Raw genomic sequence first — 18,908 nt, 5'->3', positions numbered from 1 at the left:
TTTTATGATACTTAATAGTACATGTGCCTGAAACATCTAAGGTGTGCGGTATGAATTCCTCTACTTGGAGGAACTCCTGGAGAGGGGCAGTCACATGGGATGAGAGGAGTAAAGCTTCTCTGTCTCATGTGCCTGATCATTGAAATATTTCTAGACGTTGTGTTAGAGGATGCATATTTAGTCTTCAGACTGAGGTGTTGGCATATGCCCAAAGATTGGCATTCACGTAGTACAGTGCCAAGGAGTCCCATATGCCCTCTGGGACCTTGCAGCTTCTTCATATGGTGAACCTCAGAGATTCCACATCATCACTTACCATCTGACAGTTAGTTTACAAAGATAAAAAGTAATGATATATGTACTTTCTTTTATTCTCAATTTAAATGTTGCAAATAAATCTTAAAATTGCAAATGTTTGAGTATTTTATTAATTTAACAGATGGAAGTTATATTTAAACTTATTAAGTGAAATAATTGCTGGGTTTGTTCCTTGTTCCTGTCCATATAATTTAGAGTAAGAGGCCTATGCTCAGTCTCTTCTGTTCAAGCTTTCAAATTCCTTTGACAGACTGGATGTGAAATTCAAAAGCCATTAATTTGATGTGTTAATTTTGCACTTTTTGACTTACTGCAAAGATCTTATAGTTTCCATAGCAACTATAACCTATCCAGATTGTGTAATATTCTTTACAGTATTAAAATAAAACTATGCAATTACATGAGCTTCTGGACTGCTTTGTCTAGGGGAACTGAGGATTGAAATATTTCTGTTGAAAAAATTATAGTTGCATGTGAAAAATTTTTCAGAAAGCTTTTATAATTTTGCTTAAAGAATACATCAAACTTAAATATTTAGCAATAGATATCTGATAGATAATTATATTATTAAATGTATAAAATTTACATTGTAAGCATTGCGTTGAGCTTCTCAGGGACATGTGCTCTCACTCATATACCCACAAATACATTTAAGGCACAGAAGGAACACTTCGCTTTGATTACATTCAGTCACCTGCAGTTTGTGCTTCTTAGTGGCTTCTGAGTGGTCTGAAAAGTCTAGTTTTATGTTTGGGCAAAAAACAGGATGGAGAAAAAGGAAAAAAATGATCATTTAAGCTTTCCTTATTTTTGACTTTGCTGTTTAAAACATGCCTGAGCTATCACTTTGAAAATACTAAAGATAGTTTTAGTAGGTATTTTCAGAGTATCAATTTATTTTGTTTTTTTTCTTTTTACCCCAATTCTAATTTAAAAGGCAGTATAATATTAGCACTAAAGTTAGTCGACATAACTTCCTTCATCTTAATGTAACTGTTTTTAATTTTTTGTATTGCCTTCAACATATTTGTAGATGTATATTTTTATATAGTATAATTTGTGTATTTTCTCAGTAGCATATGGTACACATTTTCCACATTTCTAATGACCTTCTAGCCATCATTTTAAAAATTGTATCATAGTCCATCTTGTTGACATACCTAGTATGTTTTGTTTGTCAAAATACTGTTTAATTATTTCCTGAATGCTATCTGTTGGAAGAAAAATGGATATAATTTTCAAAATGATTGTGAGGGAAAGTAACCATAACTCAATTATTTGCTTATAGATGATTGTGAAAATCTTCAAAAGGGATGTAAAATGGTGTTTTAAAATGTAGATTTTGAATAACATCCTAAACTGCTCTATCTGCAGGTCAACACAGAATGGGGAAAATGAGGAATAGCTAAGTAGACAGATGTGACACTACTTTGGCGCTATATTTGACAAAAACATCATGACGTGGTGGTACTTTGCTGAGGCTATAATACAATCAAAAGACAAAACTTGAAAGGCATGGATTTAACTCCTCTTATAAGAACAACTCACAATATGAACTATAGTTATGATATTCAGCAGGGACCTTTTTGTGGCTGGTTCTGGTTTCAACACTCTTGAGAATGCTTACTGTACTTACTGTATTATACTAGCTGTCTACTATTAATATTTTAACAGAATGTTTCACTGATTTTTGAACTGCTGTATTCTCTTGGTTAAGCAACTTAGTAACTATTGGGATTTCCCAGAATTCCTAATACTACGTGCATTGTTTGAAAAATCCACTTTAGGTACTGGATTTCTCCTAGTGTTCCTGAGAATGACATGTTGGTGGCTAGAGCTTTGAAGTCTTTAAAACGCTTTTGATTGAGGTCTCTTTAAAAGACTTTTGATTGAGGTCCTCGGGCTTTTGAATGTCCCCATCCTAAGTGAGATACAGTGTGTTTCAGTGGGTTATCATTCCTATAAATGCTTCTTATACTATGAAATTACTTTAAATGAATCTGGGAGTTTATGTCTGTCAGTTTTTTTGTAGCGAATGTCTGTAACAGAATGCTTTATGTAGACTCCAGATAATTAAGACAGGAGTGGAATTATCTTGCAATATGTTTGAGTTTATATTTATGCTTGTTTACTCTTTGAAACTAGTGCTGTGTTTAGTATCCTGTTCTGTTTCAATTTTGAATTTTGTGTTTTGGCTCTGTCTGATGTTTTCATTGTGACATGAATTTCTTTTGGTATTTCATATTTCTGTAGTTGAAATATTATCAAAAATAATAAGCAATGCATGGCATAGTGAGAGTGTTTACATATCACTGAGAAATTAAGTGCGTTTCCATTGTTTTTGTAGTTATAATTTTGAATCTGAAAGTAATATATGGAAAAATAATTTTTTTTGTTTATGTGCAGAAAAGATGAAAAGGAATATGCATTGAAGCAAATTGAAGGCACAGGAATATCCATGTCGGCTTGTAGAGAGATTGCAGTAAGTGGATACAAATACAGTTATTTATTTTATTATTGATATTGGGTGATGATTTATTTTAATATAAAAGAGTTTCATTAATATATATAATGAATGTTTATTTTACATATGTTTAAGAATATTTTATGTAGAATGAGAAAATCTGTATAAACTTTTTATTTTATTTTTAAATTTTGAGACAGGATCTTATTTTGTTGCCCAGGCTGGAGTGCCCAGGCTGGATCACAGCTCACTGCAGCCTGGACCTCCCAGGCTCAAGAGATCTTCCTGCCTTAGCCTCCCAAGTAGCTGGGCCTACAGGCGTGTGCCACCACACCTGGCTAATTTTTAAATTTTTTTGTAGAGAAGAGATCTCCTTATGTTACCTAAGTTGGCCTCAAACTTCTGGGCTTAAATGATCCTCTCTCCTTGGCCTCCCAAAGTGCTGGAATTAAAGGCGTATGCCACCACGCCTAGCCCATAAATTTTTTAGTTACTTGAAAGTCATCTTTGAATATCTTCTTAATGACATTTAAGATTTGTGATCTCAGTAATACTGAACAAAATGATTTAATTTGTTAAAATTGTGATGGAATTTTAATTAGTGATTTAATTAATGTCTATTTTTCTGTAGCTTTAGGACTGATAAGGTCTTTATAGAGTAAGGGGTCATACTATTAAATCTTATTCATTTTAAATACTATTTCTGAAATATATAATATAGTGAGATTTTATTAGTCACCAGAAAATAAGACCATCATAATAATAGGATAATCCCTTAAAGAAAATAGTTCCTTGTTTTGATCTTTATGTATCATACTAGTACATTTAAGAAATGATTGTCCACAAGAATACCAAACATTTAATGAGTGTTTACTAGGTACCAGGCTTACTAAGTGCTTTCAAGTGTTAATTCACTTAATTTTCACAACAGTCTGTGAAATAAAATTTTAATATCCCCATTTTACAGACCAGAAAACAGAGGCAAAACTATAATTATAGCTCAGAAGGCTTACTATTATATTACCTTATTTTAGTTCTTCAGTAAATGTTGCTAATTAGGGCTTTACCATAATATCACATCTATTAGAGATGTTTGTCTCTAAATTGTTAGATATTTATTTAAATAATTGTTACTTAATAATTGTTAAATAATTATATTTTACATATCCATTAGGGATTTCTGTCTCCAATTTAATAACTATTACATATATTGCCCAGAGTACCATGTTTCTGCTTCACCTGCATGGAAACACTCCTTCATCGCTTTTAGTCATAAGAAATGTGGTGCAAAGAACACATGGGGTGGGAAATCTCTATACCTGGATGTCTGCCTTAGTAACTAAGTAGTGATGAGTTCCAGTTTCATCTGTTAAATAAGGGAACTCTTAGGTCTCTTCTAATCATACCTTCTTTAATTCTAGAATGGGAGCCTCTCCCCGGACTGTGCGTACTTTGAGGGGCAGACCTTGTCTTTTTATCTTTAGTTCCTACCATAGTGTCTGACACAGCAAGTGTGCCATAAATGTTTCTTGAATAAATAAATGAATGAACAGAATAAAAAAATTCTACCAGTGGTCCACAATTCTAAATTTGTGTTACTTTTATTTTTAATTTTTTTTTTAGAGACAGGGTCTTGCTCTGCCACCCAGGCTAGAGTGCAGTGGCTTAATCATAGCTCACGGTAACCTTGAACCCCTGGCCTCAAGCAGTCCTGCCTTGGCCTCCCAAAGTGTGGGATTGCAGGCATGAACCACCATGCTTGGCCCTATGTTTGCTTTAGGATGCACATTATTTGAAAAAATTCTAATTTTGTGATTTTCCATTGATTATAAAGTGGTATTTGTGGCTGGGTGCGGTGGCTCACACTTATAATCCCAGCACTTTGGGAGGCAGAGGCGGGTGGATCACCTGAGGTCAGGAGTTCAACACCAGCCTGACCAATATGGCGAAACCCCATCTCTACTAAAAATACAAAAATTAGCCGGGTGTGGTAGCATATGCCTGTAGTCCTAGTTACTTGGGAGGCTGAGACAGGAGAATTGCTTGAACATGGGGGGCAGAGATTCCAGTGAGCTGAGATTGTGCCACTGCACTCTAGCCTGGGTGACAAAGCGAGACTGTCTCAAAAAAAAAAAAAAAGTTTGGGGGAGGTATTTGTAATGTTTTACCAGATAAGCATTTGGTAAGTGATTTTTCACATTTTAAAATCCTCACATGTTATCATATCAACCAATATAAATATTATTGGTGTGCTATTTTTCTGTGTTAGAGTACCGTAATTTAGCACAGCATTTTCAGCCCTGCCTTCCATGAATTAATTGGGTAAATAACTGAAATTTTAGGTATTGATTAATAGGAAATGATAACCTAATTATAAATGTCCTTTTTGAAACAGAGACTTCTACGTGCCAAGGAATCCATGGGCATGTATGTCTTTATATAAATTTGGAATGTGATGGAGAAACTTAACTCTTAAAATCTGTTACAGCCTTCATTCTTTTTTTTTTTTAAATTTTTTTTTAGGGAGACAGAATCTTGCCTTGTCACCCAGGCTGGGTTGCAGTGGCGCAATCTTGGCTCAGTGCAATTTCTGCCTTCTGGGTTCAAATGATTCTCCTGCCTCAGCCTCCCAAATAACTGGGATTACAGGCATGCACCACCATGCCCAGCTAATTTTTTGTATTTTTAGTAGAGACAGGGTTTCACCAAGTTGGCCAGGCTGGTCTTGAACACCTGACCTCAAGTGATCCACCCGCCACAACCTCCCAAAGTGCTGCAGTTACAGGCATGAGTCACCACTCTCAGCCATAGCCTTCATGTTCTTATTGAGAGTTTGCCTAACAGAACTTTAGAAAGTGTGCAGTTTCTAGATTGAATAGCATTTTATGAGTACCTTAAATACTTAGCCCCAACATGATAGGGATTTTCACAACAAGTTCAGCATGGATGATATTTCACAGTGACTATGCATATATATCTTATACATTAAGCCCACTAACACAATTTTATAATTATTGTTTTATGAATTTGTCCTTTATATCATATTGAAGAAAAGAGTTACAGACAAAAATACATTTATGCTTTCTTTTCTCTTTGCCTATGTCATTATTTTTCCTGGTGTTCTTAATTTTTTGTGTGGATTTGAGATACTGTATAGAGTCCTTTCATTTTAGCTGAAAGCCTCCTGTTAGTATATTTTGTATATCAGGTATACTAGCAATAAATTCTTTCAGTTTTTGTGTCTGGGAATGTTATAATTCTTTTTCTGTCTTTACCCAGCTATCCTTCATTTTTGCAATATTAGTGTTGTTGGATGTAGAATTCTTGGTTGATAGTCTTTTTCTTTCACACTTTGACTGTGTCATCTCTGCATTCTGTCCTCCGTGGTTTCTGATGAGAAATCAATTGTTAATCTTGAGAATCCCTTGTATATGAAGAGGGTTTTTTTTTTTCCTCTTGTTGATTTCAAGATTCTGTTTTTGTCTTTGGCTTTGACAGTTTGACTATGATGTGTCTTGGTGTGGATCTCTGAGTTATCTTACTTGGAGTTTGTTGAGCTCCTTGGATGTGTAGATTAATGTTTTTCATCAAATTTGAGAAGTTTTCAGCCATCATTTCTTTTTTTTTTAAATTAAATTTATTTTATTTTGTTTTGTTTGAGACAGGATTTCACTCTGTTGCCCAGGCTGGAGTGCAGTGGCATAATCATGCTTACTGCAGCGTTGACCTGCTGGGCTTAATCAGTCTTACCACTTCAGCCACCCAAGTAGCTGGGACTACAGGTATACACCACCATGCTCAGCTAATTTCTTTTTTTTTTAAAGTTTTTTGTGAAGATGAGGTCTCACTATGTTGCCCAGGCTGGTCTCAAACTCCTAAGCTCAAGTGATTCCTCCTGCCTCAGCCTCTGAAAGTGCTAGGATTATGTGTGTGAGCCATTGCACCCCACCACAGTCATCATTTCTTCACATAATCTCTCTTTTCTTTCCTTTCTCTCTCTCCTATTGCAGCTCTCATTATACATATGTTTATAGGCTTCATGGTGTCCCATGGATCTCTCTCCAAGGCTCTGTTCATTTTTCATCATTCTTTTTGTTGGTCAGACTGGATACTCTTATTGTCTGTCTTCAAGTTTGTTGATTCTTTCTTCTGTTGTTGAGCCCCTCTGGTGAAATTTTCATTTTAGTTATTATTTGTTTAGTTTTCCTGGTGGTGGAAGGACAGAGTATGTAAGGGAATCGAGAGTCAGAGAGGTTAAGAGGGACTGATAGATTGGGGAGAATGGAGGCAACACCATAAAGAGTAGATAGGGCTTGTTCTCTGTCATCTTCCTTCTATATACCATTATATTACCTAGTATTTTCTAGTTCATATAGGCACACATAGCTGAGAGGATTTTAAGGCAGAAATAATTAGGAATGAATATTCCACTCATTACTTTAAAATGTGAGACTGTGATTGCAGAATAACTCTTGAGGATATAGTTGGATGCTGGGAAAATAAGTTAAAGAGCTTGTAATCATGGAATAAACTTGGAAGAAGTGCAAGTGTACAGAAAGAAAAAAGTTTAAGAATGAAATGTGTTGTTACCTCAAGTCTCACTAAAAAAGAATGTCGTGTCACGTTTTAATTTCATTTGAACCTTACTGACCAAAGGCTCATTATAACCTCATACCTTTGTACAGTGCTTTACACTTTACATTATGTCACAACAGGGAGTAATTCTGGGTGATTAAAATACCAGGATCATGTGAACATCAGCATTTTTAGCCTAGGATTACAAGGAAGTTCTAATATAAAGTCTATTACATTTGTAGCCTCTGTGATCTTAAGGTTGGTAGGTTGAAAACGTGGTAAATACTATTGATTCAAATCCTATTCATTTGTTTTGCGATTATGATATTAAAATATGTTTGTCACAAAATTAGCAGACAATATAGAAAAAGGCTGGTAAAAGCACCTGTTATGCCAACACTCAGAAGTAATCATTTTTTTTGTATATTCTTCTAGACTTTTTTCTTTGCAAAAATACACAGAATTTTCCCCCCACAAAAGCAGAGAGTCCATTAATTTTCATGAAATATAATTTAATCTGGAATAATACAAATGTAAATTTCAAATTTATTAATCATTCTGGGTTTTGTAGGATATAAAGATTATAAGATTATTACCCTGGAGTCTAGGTGTGGTGGCCCCCACCTGTAATCTCAGCACTTTGGAAGGCTGAGGTGGGATGATTGCTTGAGGCCAAGAGTTTGAGATCAGTCTGGACAACATTGTGAGACCCTGTCTCAATAATAATAATAATAATAATAATAATAATAATAATTAGCTGGGCATAGTGGCACTCACCTGTAGTCCTAGCTGCTTGGGAGGCTGAGGTGGGAGGATTGCTTGAGTCCAGGAGTTAGAGGTTACAGTGAGTTACAGTTGCACCACTACACTCCAGCCTGAGTGACACAGTGAGACCCCCATCTCAAAAAAAAAAAAAAAAAAATATATATATATATATATAAAATACAATAAAATATATTACTCTTGAGTACTTCTAACAACATCGAGATATTTCCAAATGAAGTGAAGAGCAAAATTAGGGAAAATTAGGGGGAACTAGGGTGAAGGGCATAGGTTGAGGAGATGTCTTAGTCTGTTTGGGCTGCTATAACAAAATACCATAGACTCGGTGGCTTATAAACACCTATTCTAACAATTCTGGAGGCTGGGAAGTCCAGGATCAAGGCCCATTCAGTGTCTGCCCATTCAGTGTCTGGTAAGGGTCCGCTTCCTGGTTCACAGATGGACGGCCGTCTTCTCCCTACGTCTCCACATGGTGAAAAGGCAACCATTTCTCTCAGATCTCTTGCATAAGGGAACTAATTCCATTCATGAGGGCTCTGTCCTCGTGATCTAGTCACCTCCCAGAGGCCTCGTGTCCTGATATCATCACTTTGGTTAGGGGTTAGGATTTCAGCATATGAATTTGGGAGGGCAAGGGACATAAACATTCAGTTTATTGAGGAGGGAAGAGAAATAGGGAAATACTGACTTTTTGCAGACTGCTGCTTCCCTCAGCTCTGGCTTGGGTTGCTGATTAACTCTACTCCCTCATTCACCTCTGCTCAGTTCTTTCTCAGTGTATATATCCATCAGTATCCCAGCATTGATGCTTCTGTGGTGAGAGGCAGGATCGGCAGAAAGGGGCTGTCACCTGCCGTTCTTCCGCATAATGCCCAGCAGACAGGGTGGTGGGAGCAGCACTTTTCCTTCTTTTCTTTCTTTTCCTCTCTTGCCACCATGGTGGTGTGGCAGGCTGCTTTGTAAACTTCAGTGGAATGCTTGGAACTTTCCTCTTGGCATAAAGGAATAAACCTTTGCTTTGTTAAATTTATAAAGTGGAATTGATAGAATGTATGTTTGCTCAGGATTCCTCTGAGAAAAACTCTAAAATGTCTATGAACCAAGGCTCAATTCTTATTAATTTAATTTCTAACAAGCTTAAAATTATTTTCTTAAATTTTATATATTACAAGTTGAGACATATATATTTAGTTTTATTAAGATTATTTAATTACATCATCTCAGTTGTTTTTATGTTTTATTTGTTTGTTTGTTTATTTATTTTTGAGACAGAGTCTCGCTCTGTCGCCCAGGCTGGAGTGCAGTGGCACGATCTCGGCTCACTGCAATCTCCACCTCCCAGATTCAAGTGATTTTCCTGCCTCAGCCTCCTGAGTAGCTGGGATTGCAGGCATGTGCCACCATGCCTGGCTAATTTTTGTGTGTGTGTGTGTGTTTAGCAGAGACGGGGTTTCACCATGTTGGCCAGGCTGGTCTTGAACTCCTGACCGCAAGTGATCTGGTCACCTGGGCCTTCCAAAGTGCTGTGATTATAGACGTGAGCCACCACACCTGGGTTGTTTTTATGTTTTACACTGAGTGCAAGTTTCTTTTTCTTTTTAAATATGTGTGCAACTTTATGAAAGTATAGATTAGTAGAAATAGATGTGTGAATCAAGTATTTTACCTTTTCTATGAAAGAGACAAAATCAAAGTTTAGTATTAAGATTTTTAAAAAACAAAGTAGAAAAATAATTTTTTTTCAGACTTTTAACATGATGTTCTGTAACAGTTATTTTCTTTAAAAGTTTGGCATGGTTTTTAAGAGATTAGAACTAAGTAAATTATATGTGAAATTTCCCTTGAGCAAGATCTGTTCTTTGGTGTGATCCTTGTGTTTTCCTTAAAAACAAACAAAGATTTTACTTTTGGAGTTGAAGACTTAGCATGGATATTTCCTTATGAAAAATGTGGTTTTTTTCCTTGCAATATATGGTGATAGTTAATATTTTTCTCAAATATATATTTAGCCTTCTTGGCAAAATAAAGACTTTCTGCCAACTCGTATACTTAAAAATGAAGTATTGTAAGAATTTGGGATTGGAGTTTGCTATTATTTTAGGAGGATTCTGGGAAACTAGTACAAGGTCAGTGCCTAGGGAGGAATTACACTGTAGCATTTTTTAATTTCCTTTTAAGACCTGAAAAGGTACAAGGAGCCAGCCAGCAAACAGAACCTCCAGTCCTATGGTGTATCTGTCTGTTGTCTGCTCTACTATACCTGTTAAGTCATGAGTCTCTTCAAAGATGTGTGTGTGTTTGTATACACCTATTGGACTATTTTTCAAGCTACTGTGTTTCCTAAGTGACATATCTTTATGTTGTCAGAAGGTGATTTAAACACCCATTATTGCCAGTAATAGAAAAGAGGTGGGCCATACAGGTTTCTGGGGTTTTGTTCCTCCTCACTTTTGTGTTGCTCACTTTTGTGAGAAGGAACAGTTTGAAAAAAGATACCAGCTTTGCTCATTAGTTTCTGATGTGTGTGTGTATTTGTGTGTGTGTTATGGTAAGGGAAAATGGAATGGTGTGGTAACACAAGTCATAGATGTAGCTGAAAACTTTTCCATTTCCGCCACTCTAGGGGAATAGACTAGTTAGCTGTTAGCACAACCTTTAGGCTCTTGTGGTAGCTGCAAATGCTTGCTTTCTTTGAAGAATTGGTGGGTTATGATGGAAAAGTTGGCTTTCTGCTGTGTCAGTATCCCTCCCTACTGAGTACATCAGTAGAGTTATTTTAGTTCTCCTAAAACTATAAAAATTATCAATTTAATATTCCTGCTCTAAGCAGTTAGATTTAATTGGCTATTAATTCTGTATTTTTAGTGTTTATTTTTCTCTTGAATAATATTGAAGCAAAGTTGTGCTAGTGATATAAATGCAGAGTGAAAGACTGAAAATAAATCTGATACTGGTATGTGAGGGGCTTGGCTCAGAGTCTGAATATAAATGTGCAGTAAATGGTGCTGGTTTTTGTTGTTGGTATTATTATTGGTAATAACTTTTTCCTATTTAAACTCTAAGCAAAGAAAATAGCTTAACTGGTTTTCACTGTGGTCAAAGTTAGTTATTCTTAAGACCATAAATTTCGTTTTAGAATGTGTTCTTATAGAAGATACCAAACTATAAAATTTAACATAAACTTAGTAATTCTAGATTAAAAATAGGAGATTGAAGTGATAAAACTAAAAAAATGTATATTTTTAAATATGCCTTTGGCTTCAGATTGTAAGGTGGGAAAGAACTTGGACTTTGGGTTCAGATAGACTTGGGATTGTATCTGGATTCCACTTTTTTCCTGTAAATCTTTGGCAAGTTACTATTAGTACCTGGACCCATTTGCTAGGTAGCAATAGAGATGAAGTGTTTTTTTGTTGTTGTTTTTTGTTCTTTTTTTGAGGTGGCGTTTTGCTCTTGTTGCCCAGGCTGGAGTGCAATGGCGTGATCTTGGCTCACTGCAACCTCCGCTTCCTGAGTTCAAGTGATTCTCCTGTCTTAGCCTCTCGAGTAGCTGACATTACCATGCCTGGCTAATTTTGTATTTTTAGTAGAGACAGGGTTTCTTCATACTGGTCAGGCTGGTCTTGAACTCCCAACCTCAGGTGATCCGCCTGCCTAGGCCTCCCAGAATGCTGGGATTACAGGCATGAGTCACCGCGCCTGGCCGAGATAAAGATTTTAAAGGGGAATCAGTTATGTTTTGATTTCCTAGTAAGCCTGGCACTGCTGAGAGAGTAGGCTGTGCAGCAATTCATAGGTTCCTCAGATTCTCAGAATCTCTTTCCTTGCTAAACTTTCAGGTCATTCTCAGCTCCACCCTATAACCACAGTATCACCTGAATCTCATGAAATGTTTTGGCAAAGCACTTCTTTTCCAAAGATGTTCAAAAATCTTCTGAGTTACCAGGAGGAAGTGGTTGCCTGTGAGGGCAGAGTCTTACTCTTGCATATATTTTAGTGATATATACTGTATATAAACTCTTGGGTTACAATATGGATGAGTTCTACTTTTATTCTAGTTTGTTCTTTAGGCTACTTATTCTGCTTAATTTGGGTTTGGAATTAAGTATCTCAGTCTGTGCAACCTATTTTTTAGTTTCTTGATTTAAAATAATTATTAATACCATAAGCAACTGTCAATAGAATTTATCTAATATCTGTGAATCTTAGTTTCTTCATGTCTAAAATGGGGGATTTTTGGCGTAGATTCACTGTGACTTCATGAAATTTAGCTCAGAGTTTGTATCTGATATATTCACTATTGAATCCTTGGAATCTGTCTATACGGTGCTTGGAACAAAGTGGGCTGTTAATAAATTGTTAAATAAATACAAGAATTTACTTGAAATTGTTATTTTAACAATATTAGTAACATCATAAGGAAGTGGTATTCTGATAAAGTTTTTTTTTTTTTTTTGGTAGTAGAAGATTTTAAGCTTTGTGTTCAGGCATATTCTTATTTGAAATATAAACTTAAATTGCGTGGTGGCTCATGCCTGTAAACCCAGCACTTTGTGAGGCTGAGGCAGGAGGATCGCTTGAGCTCAGGAGTTTGAGACCAGCCTGGGCAACATAACAAGACCCAGTCTCATTAAAAAAAAAAAAAAAAAAAAAAAGATTAAAAATTAAATTTTTTGGACTATTTATTATTTAAAATTTTTGATCCATTCTGATTTTCCTTTCCATAACCATGTATGATTTAATGAATAAGGGGTGGAAAATAATCATTTGAATATAAATTACTTGAGTAGGAATTTGAGACCATTACTATTCAAGAAATTATTTGAATAATATTTACTGTTGTACAAATCACTATTCAAGTAATTTTTCATTTAATATTTGAGTATCTGTTATAATCTAGGCATTGTGCTAAATGCTGAGGATATAGTAGTGAATACAGTTTTTCCCTTTCCCTCAAGAAGTTTATAGTTTTGGAGGAGACAGACAAGGAAACCATTTTCAACACTGTGTTATCAATACTGTGACAAAGTTAAGCACAGTGTGCTGGAGGAGCACCCAGCTCATACTTGGCAGTCTGGGAAGACTCTTTGGGGATTTTGTGGTAGCATAAATTTGAAAGCCTAATAGGAGCTAGCCAGGTGGAGGAGAAGGGAGAATGTAGAAGGACTTTTGGTCTGAAACAGCATGGAGGAAAGCCCAGACATGAGAGAGAGAGAGAGCAGTGCTCACCCTCTTAGTTTTATGAATAGTATTTGAGGAGTTGACTGCTTTAATTTTCAAGCCTACCAAATTGTAGTTATTAAAACAGCAATGTGTAAATTTTTATTGTGTTCCGCAAGTAAAATTTTGGGGCTTACTTACTGCTGCATCTAGGGTTACCCTCACTAATGTATGGAGAATAGAGGTACTGTTAAAAGTTGATGAAACGGCTGGGTGTGGTGGCTCACGCCTGTAATCCCAGCACTTTGGGAGGCTGAGGTGGGCAGATCACTTGAGCTCACGAGTTGGAGACCAGCCTGGGCAACATGGCGAAACCCCATCTCTACTAAAAATACAAAAATTAGCCTGAAGTGGTAGCGGGCGGGTGCCTGTAAGCCCAGCTACTTGGGAGGCTGAGGCACGAGGATTGCTTGAACCCGGGAGGCGGAGGTTGCAGTAAGCCAAGATTGCACCACTGTCCTCCAGCCTGGGTGACAGAGGGAGACTCTGTCTCAAAAAAAAACCCAAAAAAACAACAACAGAAAAAACCCACCAAAGTTGATGAAACAAAAACTTATATGAATAATAATTTTTGAAGTAAACAGTAGATGAACTAAAAATGATCAAAAGGAGAGGAATGATGGAGATGGGAGGTAAATGAGCTACAGTGTCATCTATTATGTCAGAAAATCAATAATGTTTAAAGTTGGTAAGTCAAGAATAGTGGTACAAACACTTGAAGATAGAAACTACTCAAACAAAAACTAGAAAAAGTTAAAAAATAGTTGCATATGGGAAAGGTGAAGTATGGATCAGAGGATTATTTATTTGATTATAATCTCTGCTACGTTTTTTGTATTTTAGCGACATATGTAATATATATTAAAATAATTTAATAAAAATTAACTGAACTAGATTTTAAAAATACTTTACCTGCACCAGAATGGCTAAAATGAAGAATACTGATAACACCATTGTTAATAAGATTATGGAGTAACTGGTACTGATGGAAGCATGAAATGGTATAGCCACTTGAGCAGAAAGTTTGCAGTTTCTGATGAATTTATACCTACACGTATTGCATGATCCAGCAATTCCATTTTTAAGTAATTTGTATCCAAGAGAAATTAATGCACATGACTACAAAAAACTTGTACAAGGATGTTCATAGCAGCTTTATTCATAATAGCCCCAAACAAGGGAAAATCCAAATGTTCAGCCATAGGAGAGTAGATAATTTATGGTGTATCCATAGATTACTATTAAACTCTAAAAAAGAAAATCGATGTACTTAATAACTTGGACGAATCTCAGAAACATTAATTTAAATAAAAGAAGCCAGACACAAAATAACACATATGGGTGTGGTTTTATTTATATGAAATTTAAGAGCAGACAGAAATACCTATTGTGATAGAAATCAGATAGTGGTTGCCTTGGGTAGGGAGGAGGATTGAGTGGAAAGGAGTTCACAGAAATTTTACGGGGTAATGTAAATGTTGTATGTCTTCTGTCGCCCAGGCTGGAGTGCAGTGGCGCCATCTTAGCCCACTGCAACCTCTACCTTCCTGGGTTCAAGCGATTCTCCTGCCTCAGCCTCCCAAGTAGCTGGGATTACAGGTGTGCACCACCATGCCTGGATAATTTTTGTGTTTTTCATAGAGATGGGGTTTCACCATGTTGGCCATGCTGGTCTCACACTCCTGACTTCAAGTGATCTGCCCACCTCAGCCCCCCACAAAGTGCTGGGATTATAGGTGTGAGCCACCCTGCCTGGCCAAAATGTTGTGTATCTTGGTTGGTGGTCACACAGGTGTTTATATTTGTCAAAATTCAAGCTGGTCACTTAAGACTTGTACATAATTTACTGTATGTAAATTATGCCACAATAAAATACTAGTAATTAAAAAAAGTCTATTACAAGATAAAGACTAGAGAGGTTGGTTCTTTAAAGGAATGGAAGAAGTCTAATACGGTTGCAAGGAAGAGTTGAGGGTAGAAAGGTTAAAATGTTAGGCTGGGGCCATCTTGAATGACTTATTTTCTTGCTTTGTTGCCCACGCTGGAGTGTGGTGGTACAATCTCTGCTACTGCAACCTCCGCCTCCCAGATTCAAGCGTTTCTCATGCCTCCCAGGTTCAAGCGATTCTTGTGCTTCTTGTGCCGTAGCTTCCTAAGTAGCTGGGATTTCAGGCATGCACCACCATACCCAGCTAAAATTTTTTTTGATATTTTTAGTAGAGACGGGGTTTCGCCATGATGGCCAGGCTGGTCTCAAATTCCTGACAAGTAATCCACCTGCCTCAGTCTCCAAAAGCGCTGGGATTACAGGCATGAGCTACCATGCCCGGCCCTACCTTGAATGACTTTGTAAAAACAGAGGAATTGGAGAGAAGTATTTGAGATTTAAGAGAGATTTAGTAAACAAAACTTTTAGTGATGATTTCTCTGTTAGCTAGATGGTGCAGTTTACTGAGCAAAAGAGCCAAGGTGGGTGAGATGGGGAGGGTTGGGTAAAGATGGTGACCTGAATTTCACAGATCTGATTGCTTAGTTTTGGGAAGGATATAGAAGATTATATAATAGTAATACTACAACTAGAAATATAATAATACTATCACCTTTCAAGGCATTATTATTGTGTAAATTATTATGTGTCCCCTTCTGTTCCAGCCATTCATTATCCCTTCTCATTTGTCTTTATGAAGAGATACACGATTTGCCATTCATAGTCTATACAAAATACAACTATTGAACATTGGATAGTCTACGCAAATAGGATAGAAAAATAGTTGAATGGTTTTATTCAAGAGAATGACTGTCAGTATGTGTCTCCATATTTAATTTTAATGGCCAGTCATATAGTATTGAAATAGCCAGTTAGACTCTTTCATGAGAGAGACTGGAAAAGACCCAGTGCTACTATATTTTTCTTTTCTAAAAATTGAGATACAATTCACATACCATAAAATCAGTCCTTTTAAGGTATATAATCCATTGGTTTTTAGTGTTTTCACACATTGTGCAACTATCACCACTGTCTCATTCCAGAACATTTTCATCATCCCACAAAGAAACTCTGTACCCAGTAGTAGTCATTTCCCATTACCCCTTCCCCTCCCCAACTCAGCCCTTGGCAACCACTAATCTAAATCTGCTTTCTGCCTCTGTGGATTTGCTTATCCGGTATTCTTTTGCAGTTAGCCTGTCTCCAGCATCATCACAGCCAGTGATCCCACACTGAAGGTTGTGAAGATTGTTTCTCCTTGAGTCATTCTGTAATCCAGTGATTTTCAGATTTTATGGCCCTATGTATCACCTGGGGATCTTGTTAAAATGCTAAAATGCAGATTCTCATTCATTAGGCCTGGGGAAGAGCCTGATATTCTAAATTTCTTCCATTTGTTTTTTTTTTTGTTGGTTGAGACAGAGTTTCGCTCTTGTCATCCAAGCTGGAGTGCAATAGTGCTATCTCAGCTCACTGCAACCTCTGCCTCCCAGGTTCAGATGATTCTCCTGCTTCAGCCTCCCAAGTAGCTGGGATTACAGGCATGCGCCACCACGCCTGGCTAATTTTTGTATTTTTAGTAGAGATGGGGTAGCACCATGTTGGCCAGGCTGGCCTCGAACTTGTGACCTCAGGTGATAGGCCTGCCTCGGCCTCCCAAAGTGCTGGGATTACAGGCGTGAGCCACTGTGCCCAGCCGATATTTCTAATAAGCTCTTACATAATGCTGATGCTGCTGGTCCAAAAGTGACATTTTGACTACTGAGGTTCAAAGATGCCTCAGAAGCAGAAGAAATTTAATTGTAAACATAAATGAATTTTTGAGTAGCAGCTGGTACTAATCTAGAGGAAATTATTACAATCTATTGAGTTTGTTTAATAGTGTTTCTTTGTTAATTGCCTTTCAAAGGGATTACTTCTACCCTACATCATAATTATCTACATGTTATGGGACAGTTTATGGGCTTATTTGTATCCATAATTAGGTTAGTGAAATCAAATAGTAAAGAAAGCTGAGTTAGAACTTATTCCACAAGTATAACTTTGTTGTTTAAACATCTTCTGATATTCAGCTCTAATTCCTTTTTGAAAGAAACTTTTCTACAGATTTTGTGTTAGTAGATTACTGGTAGTCTCAAATGAGTTCTCTAACCATCCAATTCCGCGTGGCTTCCTTGCGTTGTCTTTGGGTTGATTAGGATTGCCAGGAAGTAAAATAGCCACTATAGCTGCTTCCTTTTTCAAGTCATTCAAGTTAAGCTTAATGTAGAAAAACTTTGTGAGATTTCATTAAAATTCCTCCCTACTCTCCAATTAGAGTATAATAAATCCAATCAAGATAGGCTCTGGATTTGGCTGTTAGTACTCCAGTGAAGGCAGAAATGGGGACATATTAACTACAGCAAGGCTTATTTTATACAAGTAAAGAGCCTTGCTTCTAACAGTGGAGGTATGAAGCTATTTAGTCTTGGGCCATCTATTGCTCTCAGTCTGAGACCCAGTTGTATAACTCAATGGATTAATATTTCCAAATTAAATAAAACTGAATTGGGTACAGTATTGTGCTCCCATAGTCCTGGCTACTTGGGAGGCTAAGGCAGTAGGTTTGCTTGAGCCCAGGAGTTTGAGGCTGCAGTGTGCTACATTTGTGCTTGTGAATAGACTCTGCACTCCAGTCTGGGCAACATAGCAAGACCTAGTCTCAAAAAATAAAAATAAAGTCTGGGTGTCGTGGCTCATGCCAGTAATCCCAACAGTTTAGGAGTAAGGTGGATCACTTGAGGTCAGGCGTTTGAGCCAGTCTGGCCAGCATAGTGAAACCCCATCTCTACTGAAAAAAAAAAATACAAAAATTAGCTGGACCTGGTGGCATGTGCCTGTAGTCCCAGCTACTTGGGAGGCTGAGGCATGAGACTCATTTGAACCCGGGAGGCAGAGGTTGCAGTGAGCTGAGATTGTGCCACTGCACTTCAGCCTGGGTGGCAGAGCGATACTCTGTCTCAAAAATAAATAAATAAACAACAAAATAACATAAAATAAACTCTGGTTAAATTTTTCCATGTTCTTTATCTTAGTGTAAAAGTGTCTTAATATTTATCATAGTATGAGTACACAGTTTTTTCAGTAACCTCTTTCCAATAGAAGGTAGACAAGTAATCAATACATATTTATTTAGTTCTACAAGCAGTGGTTTGAGGGAGCAAATTCAATTAAGGGTAAAAAGCATGGGTTTTGTGCCTGACAGATTTAGGTTCCTGTCCTAGCTCTTTTACTTACAAGGTCTGTGATCTTGTATAAATTACTAATCTCTTTGCACCTGTAAAACTAGGGAGAATACTACTTACTTATCTGTGGAAAGCACTTAACATAGTGCCTGGCATATAGGGTTCATTAAATATTAGATTCTATTATTATTAATCATTCAGTAGGTATACATTGCCTATTCTATGTGCTAGGCACTGTAAGTCTTTCAGAAGAGATTGTTAATGAGCAAATATTCACACGAATATTTACACAGGATGATAAGAGCTAAGGAAAAGCATAGTATCATGGAAGGATAAC

At 36.8% G+C, this 18,908-nt stretch overlaps 1 protein-coding gene across 4 annotated transcripts in view; it reads left to right on the top strand.

The window, feature by feature from the left end:
• The window catches only part of CDK19 (cyclin dependent kinase 19), a 217,407-nt gene that overhangs the window by 71,850 nt on the left and 126,649 nt on the right, over positions 1 to 18,908 (top strand). For all 4 annotated transcript variants that reach the window (XM_025383475.1, XM_025383474.1, XM_025383472.1 and 1 more), the window contains one exon: positions 2,725 to 2,800. In XM_025383475.1, the coding sequence (XP_025239260.1) occupies positions 2,777 to 2,800 (24 nt within the window). In that variant the 5' untranslated portion in view covers positions 2,725 to 2,776. The remainder of the gene's footprint in view (positions 1 to 2,724; positions 2,801 to 18,908) is intronic.

This window comes from Theropithecus gelada, chromosome 4 (assembly GCF_003255815.1).
Source record: "Theropithecus gelada isolate Dixy chromosome 4, Tgel_1.0, whole genome shotgun sequence".
NCBI lineage: Eukaryota > Metazoa > Chordata > Mammalia > Primates > Cercopithecidae > Theropithecus > Theropithecus gelada.
Note: the sequence above shows the minus strand (reverse complement) of the source record. Positions and strands in the feature narration are given on the sequence as shown.